At 40.7% G+C, this 12,702-nt stretch overlaps 1 protein-coding gene across 1 annotated transcript in view; it reads left to right on the top strand.

The window, feature by feature from the left end:
• The window catches only part of LOC137290745 (aminopeptidase O-like), a 91,952-nt gene that overhangs the window by 10,981 nt on the left and 68,269 nt on the right, over positions 1-12,702 (top strand). Inside the window, exons 7-8 of the mRNA XM_067821862.1 lie at positions 3,105-3,207; positions 5,362-5,469. Coding sequence (XP_067677963.1) covers positions 3,105-3,207; positions 5,362-5,469 — 211 coding nt within the window. The remainder of the gene's footprint in view (positions 1-3,104; positions 3,208-5,361; positions 5,470-12,702) is intronic.

Here is a 12,702-nt window from a genome sequence, read left to right as displayed (position 1 = left end):
CAATGTGTCATGATTTTAAGTGATAGCTGACAGATTTATGGCTGTGTGAAATGCTAAGCTTCTTGTGATCTTTAATGATCTAAATCACAAATGAAAATAACCATGAGTAGTAAAACTAAATAACCAGGAAGCATTTCAACATTATTCCGGAAGAAATCAAGTGAAGTAGCAGACAAAAGCGGTAAAGAAAGTTGGAACAATGAGAGATATGCCAATACAAACATGACTGATTCCTTTGCTATTGCCCATGCCTGTGGTGATTCAAGTAGATAACACTACAGATGATGAATTGAAATGTAAATTAGAGATAAACATGAATCCATCCATATCAGACTAACATGTTGTGTTATAACTGAAAAACACCCACCTCAATCTAAGACAGTGTGTTATTACCGAAATACTCCCATATCAGGCTAGCACACTGTTCTGTCGGAATACTCCCACATCAGACTAACATGCTGTGTTACAACGGAAAAACACTCACCTCAGTCTGAGACAGTGTGTTATTACTGAAATACTCCCACATCAGACTAACATGCTGTGTTATAACTGAACAACACCCACCTCAATCTGAGACAGTGTGTTATTACTGAAATACTCCCACATCAGACTAACATGCTGTGTTATAACTGAACAACACCCACCTCAATCTGAGACAGTGTGTTATTACTGAAATACTCCCACATCAGACTAACATGCTGTGTTATAACTGAACAACACCCACCTCAATCTAAGACAGTGTGTTATTACTGAAATACTCCCACATCAGACTAACATGCTGTGTTATAACTGAAATACTCCCACATCAGACTAACATGCTGTGTTATTACTGAAATACTCCCACATCAGACTAACACGCTGTGTTATAACTGAACAACACCCACCTCAATCTGAGACAGTGTGTTATTACTGAAATACTCCCACATCAGACTAACATGCTGTGTTATAACTGAACAACACCCACCTCAATCTAAGACAGTGTGTTATTACTGAAATACTCCCACATCAGACTAACATGCTGTGTTATAACTGAACAACACCCACCTCAATCTTAGACAGTGTGTTATTACTGAAATACTCCCACATCAGACTAACATGCTGTGTTATAGCTGAACAACACCCACCTCAATCTAAGACAGTGTGTTATTACTGAAATACTCCCACATCAGACTAACATGCTGTGTTATAACTGAACAACACCCACCTCAATCTAAGACAGTGTGTTATTACTGAAATACTCCCACATCAGACTAACATGCTGTGTTATAACTGAACAACACCCACCTCAATCTAAGACAGTGTGTTATAACTGAAATACTCCCACATCAGACTAACATGCTGTGTTATAACTGAACAACACCCACCTCAATCTAAGACAGTGTGTTATTACTGAAATACTCCCACATCAGACTAACATGCTGTGTTATAACTGAAATACTCCCACATCAGACTAACATGCTGTGTTATAAGTGAACAACACCCACCTCAATCTAAGACAGTGTGTTATTACTGAAATACTCCCACATCAGACTAACATGCTGTGTTATAACTGAACAACACCCACCTCAATCTAAGACAGTGTGTTATTACTGAAATACTCCCACATCAGACTAACATGCTGTGTTATTACTGAAATACTCCCACATCAGACTAACATGCTGTGTTATAAGTGAACAACACCCACCTCAATCTAAGACAGTGTGTTATTACTGAAATACTCCCACATCAGACTAACATGCTGTGTTATAACTGAACAACACCCACCTCAATCTAAGACAGTGTGTTATTACTGAAATACTCCCACATCAGACTAACATGCTGTGTTATAACTGAACAACACCCACCTCAATCTAAGACAGTGTGTTATTACTGAAATACTCCCACATCAGACTAACATGCTGTGTTATAACTGAACAACACCCACCTCAATCTAAGACAGTGTGTTATAACTGAAATACTCCCACATCAGACTAACATGCTGTGTTATAACTGAACAACACCCACCTCAATCTAAGACAGTGTGTTATTACTGAAATACTCCCACATCAGACTAACATGCTGTGTTATAACTGAAATACTCCCACATCAGACTAACATGCTGTGTTATAACTGAACAACACCCACCTCAATCTGAGACAGTGTGTTATTACTGAAATACTCCCACATCAGACTAACATGCTGTGTTATAACTGAACAACACCCACCTCAATCTAAGACAGTGTGTTATTACTGAAATACTCCCACATCAGACTAACATGCTGTGTTATAACTGAAATACTCCCACATCAGACTAACATGCTGTGTTATAAGTGAACAACACCCACCTCAATCTAAGACAGTGTGTTATTACTGAAATACTCCCACATCAGACTAACATGCTGTGTTATAACTGAACAACACCCACCTCAATCTAAGACAGTGTGTTATTACTGAAATACTCCCACATCAGACTAACATGCTGTGTTATTACTGAAATACTCCCACATCAGACTAACATGCTGTGTTGTAACTGAAATACTGTAACTAGCTTTACCTATTCATTCATTTTCTGGCATAAAAGCAACACTTTTGGTTATCACTACATTTTCTGTTGGTCCTGAAGCAGGTTCTATTTGTGAATCTGTAGAGTCTGGGGGTTCATGGCAAATGCTGTGATAAATTAGCGGCTACATTTTCCATACAACCTAAAACATTTTAACAGGTTAGTATACAAAAAACGATAGAAAACTGATGTGGCATACAACAGAACTTAAGTGTTTTTGTGTGTTTTTTTCAGTGTTTAAGACACCCATGGGGATCTTGTTTTAGAGTATGTTGAGATAAAATATTGTCCATATAAGAGATTGACACTGTCCTGATTAATCGATGATGCAGTACGGACTGTATGTCCTGACTCTGCTGTAACAGAATACATGGAATATAACCTGACTCTATTCAGTACAATAGGTGGCATAAAAGTAAACTCACTCACTCACTTCAGTAGTATAACGTGGAATATAGTCCACGTTTTGCTGTAGTAGAATAAGTAGAATATACTGTTATGTATCCCCAGGCTTCATGAAGAGATCTGATAACAATGAAACTGATTACTGTATGCATGGCAGGCCAAACAAAGGGGAGCAACTCCTGGCAGCCTCTGAGGAGGTTCAGTATGTGAAGAATGGGATGAACCCAGACAAGACCTTCATGCAAGTGCATTACCTCAAGGTGGGTCGACATTTTATGATGCTTCAGTTAGTAACGTCTCTGTTTGAGGTCACACTTAGTCTTTTAGGACTCTTTATGGAGCAAGAACTTCAATTTGGAGCAATTCTTGAACATTAAATATGGAGGAAGTGTTAAGGATTCAGAATGGAGCAGTAATAACCCCAGGATTCAGAATACAAGTAATCTTTAAGACTTGATGTCATGGTATTGTTAGGATTCAAAATGGAACAAGTAACCAGGATTCAGTATAGAATTAGTGTATAAGATTCAGTGTAAGGGTGTTGGTTAGGATTCAGAATGTAGTGCTTAGGATTCAGTACAGAGCTATTGCTTGAAATTCAGTATCAGAGTATTGTGTAGGATTCAGAATATGGTAGGTACTGAGGATTCATTATAGGGCTAGTGTATAAGATTATGTATAACAGTGTTGTGTAGGATTCTGAATGGATCTTGTTTTTAGAACTCAGTTTTGTTTCTGCTGAAGATTCCATGTAGAGACAATGAAATATTATCAAGAGGGACTGTTGGCCATTGGGAAAGCAAAGTTTTGACTGTACTTGAGCAAGGTTGTGTGTCCAAAGGAAGAAAGTCATTGCATGGTGCACACACACTTGATGTGTGTAAGGAATGTATGTTCACATAAAATTGGACATTTGGTAACTGTAGGTGATTGTATTTGTCATGGTAGAGGAAAGTGAAGTGATCCTATAGTTGACACAATGGACAGAGTCTGTTTCTGCAGGTTTCAAGTAGCATGACCACTCCATGTTTTGACATGGAAACAACAATGAAGTTGGGGAAAGGACATACTGACTTCACATTCAGTTAGTCCTGATGTAAATGAGAATTATGTTTCATCCGTGGGATTAAACGTTCAGGTCGACTGAGTGAAACTAGTGACCATCTGTAAATATAGTTCCATCAGTTTTACTGCATTTGTTTGACTTTGGTGTTATGTCAGTACTTCAGTGTGGAAGCTGGTTGCATTTGGGAATTACCAGTATGTTCATAGAAACTTTTGAGGAATTGAAAGAGACCAACCTCTTAACTTCAGAAGGGGTACATTTCAAGGTGGGTTTGTCCCTATCTCCATATGGTTTCTGTACAACTTGGGAACACAGAGGGAGGACAGATTCCTCCTTTCATCATACTCAAACTGCTGTTAAATATCTCTTTAGGAAAAAAGACAGTTTTCAGATTATCAGAGCTACCTAATGTATGGATGCAAGGATGTTTTGTTTCCCATTCTGTGGTATTTGCTGATTATGTTGTCCCTCTTACATGCTCAAGGATTACTGTTGTTCTGGAATTTTTTCTGTGTTGTAGGATTTTCATATATTGATTTTGTAAAATCAGAAATGTTTGAGCATATGGATTTGCGATGTTTTAACGTCAGAGGCTTTATTGACCAATGGAGTTTGAGAAGCATACATTGACTGTCTTTGGTAACAAGCTGAGATTACTGTCACAGCTCATTGGGAGCTTGGTTTGTCAGCAAACTGTTTCAATCTTTGTCAAATGAGATCTTGAACTGATAAAATGATTCTGATTGGATTAATCTGAGAGCATCCATTCAACAAATGCTGAATAGAAAATTGCATGTAATATTAATATTTCTAAAAAATGCCTCTAGCCTTTTGTTGATTGATTTTCTGATGACACCATACACCTTATAACCTGAAGTAGGGCATGTGCATATACACAGAGATAAGTACCCAGACATTATTAACAGGATTCAAATTTCTACTTAATTTTATGATTTTGGGTAAAAATTCTGAATTTTATTTGTGGCCATGTCAATATGATCCAGCAAAATTGTTCACTTGATTACTTGTCATTTTAGTCGTGAATATTTTCTCTATAGCTTTCATCAATGTGAGAAAATGACATATTGGTATGAATGAACTACATCTTTCTTCACTGGCTCTTTGTATGAATAAAACATTTCTTTAATAAAACTGGTTGTTGTGCCTGAATTCATATATACATGAACATTATGGGCCTGAAACCATGTAGAGTGACAGTAATGGAGAAGGACTACACAATTTGGGATATCAACACCTCTGAAATAGTTATTCCAAGGTGCACAGGACACCACCATGTTTGTGTTAGTACTGTCATGTCACTGTAACTCACTCAACACCTCTGTTCCAGGGATTCTTTTTGTTGCGTCACCTACAGAACAAAGTTGGACTCACACAGTTCCTGATCTTTCTCCGCCATTATGTGGAGCAGTTTCATGCCAAGCTTGTTACCTCCAAGGTCAGTGAACTCCACCCCTAGCAAAAGAACACATTGTTTCACACATTCCTTGTAACCAACACACGCATCCCCTGTAGCCAACACACACATTCCCTGTAGTCAACACACACATTCCCTCGGCCAACACACATCCCTGTAGTCAACACACATCCCTGTAGTCAACACACACATTCCCTGTCGCCAACACACATATTCCCTCTGGCCACCACACATCCCCTGTAGTCAACACACATCCCTGTAGTCAACACACACATCCCTGTAGTCAACACACACATTCCCTGTAGTCAACACACACATCCCTGTAGTCAACACACACATCCCCTGTAGTCAACACACACATCCCCTGTAGTCAACACACATCCCTGTAGTCGATGCACACATTCCCTGTAGCCAACACACATATTCCCTCTGGCCAACACACATCCACTGTAGTCAACACACATCCCTGTAGTCAACACACATCCCTGTAGTCAACACACATCCCTGTAGTCAACACACACATCCCTGTAGTCAACACATACATCTCATGTACCTAACACATGCATCCCCTGTAGTCAACACACACATGCCTGTAGTCGACACACATTTCCTGTAGTCAGCACACACATCCCCTGTAGTCAACACACACTCCACCTATAACCAACATACACATTCCTTCTAGCCAATACTGCCACATTCACTCACTAACTTTTTCGCCATAACGTACATTCCTTCCAGCCAACACATATTCCTACAAGCCAACACACACATCCCTTCCAGCCAACACATATTCCTACAAGCTAACACACACATCCCTTCCAGCCAACACATATTCCTACAAGCCAACACACACATCCCTTCCAGCCAACACATATTCCTACAAGCCAACACTCACATCCCTTCCAGTCAACACATATTCCTACAAGCCAACACACACATCCCTTCCAGCCAACACATATTCCTACAAGCCAACACACACATCCCTTCCAGCCAACACATATTCCTACAAGCCAACACACACATCCCTTCCAGCCAACACATATTCCTACAAGCCAACACACACATCCCTTCCAGCCAACACATATTCCTACAAGCCAACACACACATCCCTTCCAGTCAACACATATTCCTACAAGCCTACACTCACATCCCTTCCAGTCAACACATATTCCTACAAGCCAACACACACATCCCTTCCAGCCAACACATATTCCTACAAGCCAACACACACATCCCTTCCAGCCAACACATATTCCTACAAGCCAACACACACATCCCTTCCAGCCAACATACATTTTCCCTGTAGTCAACATAGACAACATTAGTGGTCCCCCTAGGGTTCAGAAAGGGCAGGGTAAATTCATGCAAAAGGGCACTTCATAACCTCAAAGGCCATGCTGGTGAGGATTATTTAAAAACAACAAAATGTATAAAAAGTCAAATTGTCCTATAATTTCAATTCGAAAGTTTTTACTCTTCTCAGTTTGTATTTTAAGATTAGAATTTGAAAATAGCGTCTGGTAAATACATACTCGTCATAGTAAACGACTGCAATTGAGGCGAAAAAGGGCAGGATGCAAAAGTCAAAGGGCAGGGCAGTGCGCCTGCCTAAATGTGCCTAGGGGGAACTCTTAACATGTAGTCAAGAAACATTTCTTCTAGCCAACACTACATGTGAAGATCTAGGTTTGAACTGATCTTCAGTAACCCATGCTTGTCATAAGAGGTGACTGATGAGATTGCGTGGTCTGGCTCACTGACTTTGTTAACACACATCATCTTATCCCAGCTTCATAATTGATGTTCACTGGATTTTCTGGTCCAGAGTTGATTATTTACAGACCTCTGCCATACACATCTACAAAAACTTCTCTAGACCATTTCAATCACACACAAACTGGTACAGACAACACAAAAGGAAGCAGACATGCACACAAGCAAACACATTCACTCTTACAAGTTCATGTGGCCAGCATTGTTTGTGATGCCCTTTTGTTGACTTGATTAACCTTACTTGTAGAAAAAGAGACTGTATATACAAGTGTGGTGCATCTCAAAACCACAGAGACAGTGTTGTCTCATTAAAACCTAACATGCTTAATGATGCATATGCTCTGGATTGTAACTTAGTAAACAAACCCTTGTAAAACATTGTGACAGCTGTATATATAGGTTACTTTTAACCCACTTTCAAAAAGACCCGTGAAGGTCCCGGGGTAGAATAGGCCTTCAGCAACCCATGCTTGCCATAAAAGGCGACTCAGCTTGTCGTAAGAGGCGACTAACGGGATCGGGTGGTCAGGCTCGCTGACTTGGTTGACGCATGTCATCGGTTCCCAATTGCGCAGATCGATGCTCATGTGGTTGATCACTGGATTGTCTGGTCCAGACTCGGTTATTTACAGACCGCTGTGATATAGCTGGAATATTGCTGAGTGCAGCGTAAAACTAAACTCACTCACTCACTCACTTTCAAAAATGGGGAATCAGGGAAATATGTTCATTAGGAATTTCTGCACATTATATATTAAACTATGTAATTCTTTTTTGTGTGTATGTAAAATTATCATAATTGAAATTATGCAGACATGGTCTTTCAAAGAAACAAGCATTTTGGATTTATGGTGCACTTAATCCTTTGAGGTTTCCATAACTGATTATATTTGCCTTGTCTTGGGAAACTCCTGGGTCATCATCCACAAGGAAGACCTTTTGGTCCAAGTTAATTAGTGACGATGATATACGTATATCTTACTCTGACCGTATTTGTACAATTTCACTCTGGCCAAAGGTCAGAGTCACTGTCATTCACTCACTAAAGGTCAAAATTATGGTTAATAAAGTATTGCCCGATTGAGGATTCGGGGCTGAATATGTCGCCAGCCGAAGCTTTTATCTAGTCAGTTGCCTTGACACAGTCATCGGAGTCATACAATAAGTATGGATTATTGCAACAGTCACTGGATTGTCTTGTCCATCCTCATTGTGGTACAGGCACCTGCATATGCTGAAACTCAGTTAATGAGACATGACCTAATTCATTCTCAGTAGTAAGTGCAATAGTACAGAGGTGGTCATAGGATCATAGTGGGAGAGATCATTCATACAGTAAGGGGAATTCTTAACATTGAACGGTTAAGGTTTAAAGGTAGTCTGGTATACAAACCATGACAACTGGTCACTACACATTTTAACAGAACTATGATATATTACATTATGTTTTCATATAAAATTAATTAAATTTATTAATAAATACCAGCATATGTGAAAGGCAATTAATATCTTTCTTATGTTATGAATAGGAATGCTTGCTTATGTTGTTCAGTAGATGGATCAGTAGTTCCTAAAAACTTACAGTGACATTTTATGTTGACTGTTGCCAAGTATATATGGACATACATTCAATATAAGCATTGAATTGTCATGACGTCACCATGTTGTCTGTCACTCTAGTGTTAGTTAGATTCTTGTGAAAACACTCCTGAAACATGGAATGTTGAATGGATATAGAATTCTTCTTTCTTGTGGTGTGACCACAGACTTACCAAGGCCCGCTCAGAGTCTTAAATTTCTTGCAAATCTACAGGAAATGCAAATATTCCTGAATTTGAATTTTATACAGTTGATTTTAGAAATCCTGATCTTGTGACCTTATGAAGGAGAGATGTGTTTCAGTGACCAATGAGAGAAAGTGGCTAGCATGTTAACTGTACAAACTTTCCAAAATTCACACCATGGCCAGGTATGATACCTAGATTGGAAACCTAGTCCCTACCTGACTACTTCTATGGAAATACTGTTCGAGGTGGAAATGCAAACAACTTGCTCACCATAGAAATGTTGCTTGGCAACACGACTTTGCTCAGTGCTTTGTTGTCAGAACACATCTTCTCTTCTTATTTGCTGTCCAGAATGTTTAGTTGATGAAGAATGAAACATTGAATGATCTAATTTTGTTATTGTTCGATAAATGAACTTATTTGTTGTAACTGTCCATTATATCAGATTGTATACCACAATATAAACCTAAAGTGCGCTTCTCACTATATATTAGGTCATCTCTTGTTTTCCCAGAATAACTGTGTTTGAGATTTTTGTTTTGGAGTTACAGGTTTTAATCATTAGTAAGACGGCTTCCCAGGTTTTACTTTTCGTTAGTAAGACGACTTCCCAGGTTTTACTTTTCGTTAGTAAGACAGCTTCCCAGGTTTTACTTTTCGTTAGTAAGACGGCTTCCCAGGTTTTACTTTTTGTTAGTAAGACGGTTTCCCAGGTTTTACTTTTCCTAACTTTATATGAACAGCAACATTCAAATGATACATGAGTGTTTGAAATCAATTGAAAAATATTGTGCGAGATTAAAGCCACAATACAAACGTTTTCTGAAGCGGGATTAGAACTGCAGTTCTCTCATTCGTAGGCAGACGCTCTACCGCACGGCCACCAGGCCGACGAAGGTCAAATTATCTACTTATAGTTACTGTCATTAAATTGATTTTATGCACGCACCAGTTACTGTTATGTAGCTTCTTTAAATGATCATCTACATTGTAATTACCCATCATTGACAGTATATATGAAGGTTCCCTCCCCCTCCGGTTTTACATTGTCTACCAAAACCGAGGAGAAGTGTTTTCTCCTATACTTAAACAACTGCAGTCTTTCCTTTTCTCCATCCACTCAGTCAGTGCTAATTATACCCCACCTCGCTGGCTTCCATTTGTTTTTCTTACCAATCATGCCTGCATTATCAATCCCTGGCTTCTACTCTCATCCATCCACCTGTTAACTACTGGTTTCCTTTGTTATATTGTTGTTTGAACATGCACATATATAGCTGTGTGTTCATGACTGTTTCATTCACCTGATGAAGAAGTAGGACCATACTTCGAAACATTGTGACCCTTCACAATAAAGAGGTTGTCATCCATGAAAATGCTTGTCTGTACTGAGGTTAGCTATCAGTATGTGTTGCCTTAAGTATTTGAAGACACTTGGGTGATTTTTGCTGTTATTTGGATGTTAACATATCTCTGCTGATGAAAAAAAATTTAAGTAGACAAAAATATTCTAAAAAGTGTCTGATAAAACAAAATATTTCCCAATGCTTCTTCCAGCAAATGGATTGCTCAGTGGTAATGTGATAAGGTTTGAGGATAAAACAGCTTTGGGTAAAACATTGACACCAAGACTTGAGCTGTGGTATAATCAGCACAAAGAGTCATCAGCTTGGGGATGAGCAAAGGTTTGACCCTGTGAACTACCCACTGGGGAATCCCCATCTTAATAAGTGAACACTTGACCCTGTGACCTACCCACTGGGGAATCCCCATCTTAATAAGTGAACACTTGACCCTGTGACCTACCCACTGGGGAATCCCCATCTTAATAAGTGAACACTTGACCCTGTGACCTACCCACTGGGGAATCCCCATCTTAATAAGTGAACACTTGACCCTGTGACCTACCCACTGGGGAATCCCCATCTTAACAAGTGAACACTTGACCCTGTGACCTACCCACTGGGGAACCACGTCTTAATAAGTGAACACTTGACCCTGTGGCCAACCCACTGGGGAATCCCCATCTTAATAAGTGAACACTTGATCCTGTGACCTACCCACTGGGGAACCACGTCTTAATAAGTGAACACTTGACCCTGTGACCTACCCACTGGGGAACCACGTCTTAATAAGTGAACACTTGACCCTGTGACCTACCCACTGGGGAATCCCCATCTTAATAAGTGAACACTTGATCCTGTGGCCAACCCACTGGGGAATCCCCATCTTAATAAGTGAATACTTGACCCTGTGACCTACCCACTGGGGAACCACGTCTTAATAAGTGAACACTTGACCCTGTGACCTACCCACTGGGGAATCCCCATCTTAATAAGTGAACACTTGACCCTGTGACCTACCCACTGGGGAATCCCCATCTTAACAAGTGAACACTTGACCCTGTGACCTACCCACTGGGGAATCCCCATCTTAATAAGTGAAGACTTGACCCTATGGCCAACCCACTGGGGAATCCCCATCTTAAAAAGTGAACACTTGACCCTGTGACCTACCCACTGGGGAATCCCCATCTTAATAAGTGAACACTTGACCCTGTGACCTACCCACTGGGGAATCCCCATCTTAATAACTGAACACTTGACCCTGTGACCTACCCACTGGGGAATCCCCATCTTAACAAGTGAACACTTGACCCTGTGGCCTACCCACTGGGGAACCACGTCTTAATAAGTGAACACTTGACCCTGTGGCCAACCCACTGGGGAATCCCCATCTTAATAAGTGAACACTTGACCCTGTGACCTACCCACTGGGGAACCACATCTTAATAAGTGAACACTTGACCCTGTGATCTACCCACTGGGGAATCCCCATCTTAATAAGTGAACACTTGACCCTGTGACCTACCCACTGGGGAACCACGTCTTAATAAGTGAACACTTGATCCTGTGACCTACCCACTGGGCAATCCCCATCGTAATAAGTGAACACTTGACCCTGTGACCTACCCACTGGGGAATCCCCATCTCAACAAGTGAACACTTGACCCTGTGACCTACCCACTGGGGAACCACATCTTAATAAGTGAACACTTGACCCTGTGGCCAACCCACTGGGGAATCCCCATCTTAATAAGTGAACACTTGACCCTGTGACCTACCCACTGGGGAACCACGTCTTAATAAGTGAACACTTGACCCTGTGGCCTACCCACTGGGGAATCCCCATCTTAATAAGTGAACACTTGACCCTGTGACCTACCCACTGGGGAATCCCCATCTTAACAAGTGAACACTTGACCCTGTGACCTACCCACTGGGGAACCACATCTTAATAAGTGAACACTTGACCCTGTGGCCAACCCACTGGGGAATCCCCATCTTAATAAGTGAACACTTGACCCTGTGACCTACCCACTGGGGAACCACGTCTTAATAAGTGAACACTTGACCCTGTGACCTACCCACTGGGGAATCCCCATCTTAATAAGTGAACACTTCACCCTGTGACCTACCCACTGGGGAATCCCCATCTTAATAAGTGAATACTTGACCCTGTGACCTACCCACTGGGGAACCACGTCTTGATAAGTGAACACTTGACCCTGTGACCTACCCACTGGGGAATCACCATCTTAATAAGTGAACACTTGACCCTGTGACCTACCCACTGGGGAATCCCCATCTTAGTAAGTGAACACTTGACCCTGTGACCTACCCACTGGGGAACC

Source organism: Haliotis asinina, chromosome 7, assembly GCF_037392515.1.
Source record: "Haliotis asinina isolate JCU_RB_2024 chromosome 7, JCU_Hal_asi_v2, whole genome shotgun sequence".
Classification (NCBI taxonomy): Eukaryota; Metazoa; Mollusca; class Gastropoda; order Lepetellida; family Haliotidae; genus Haliotis; species Haliotis asinina.
Note: the sequence above shows the minus strand (reverse complement) of the source record. Positions and strands in the feature narration are given on the sequence as shown.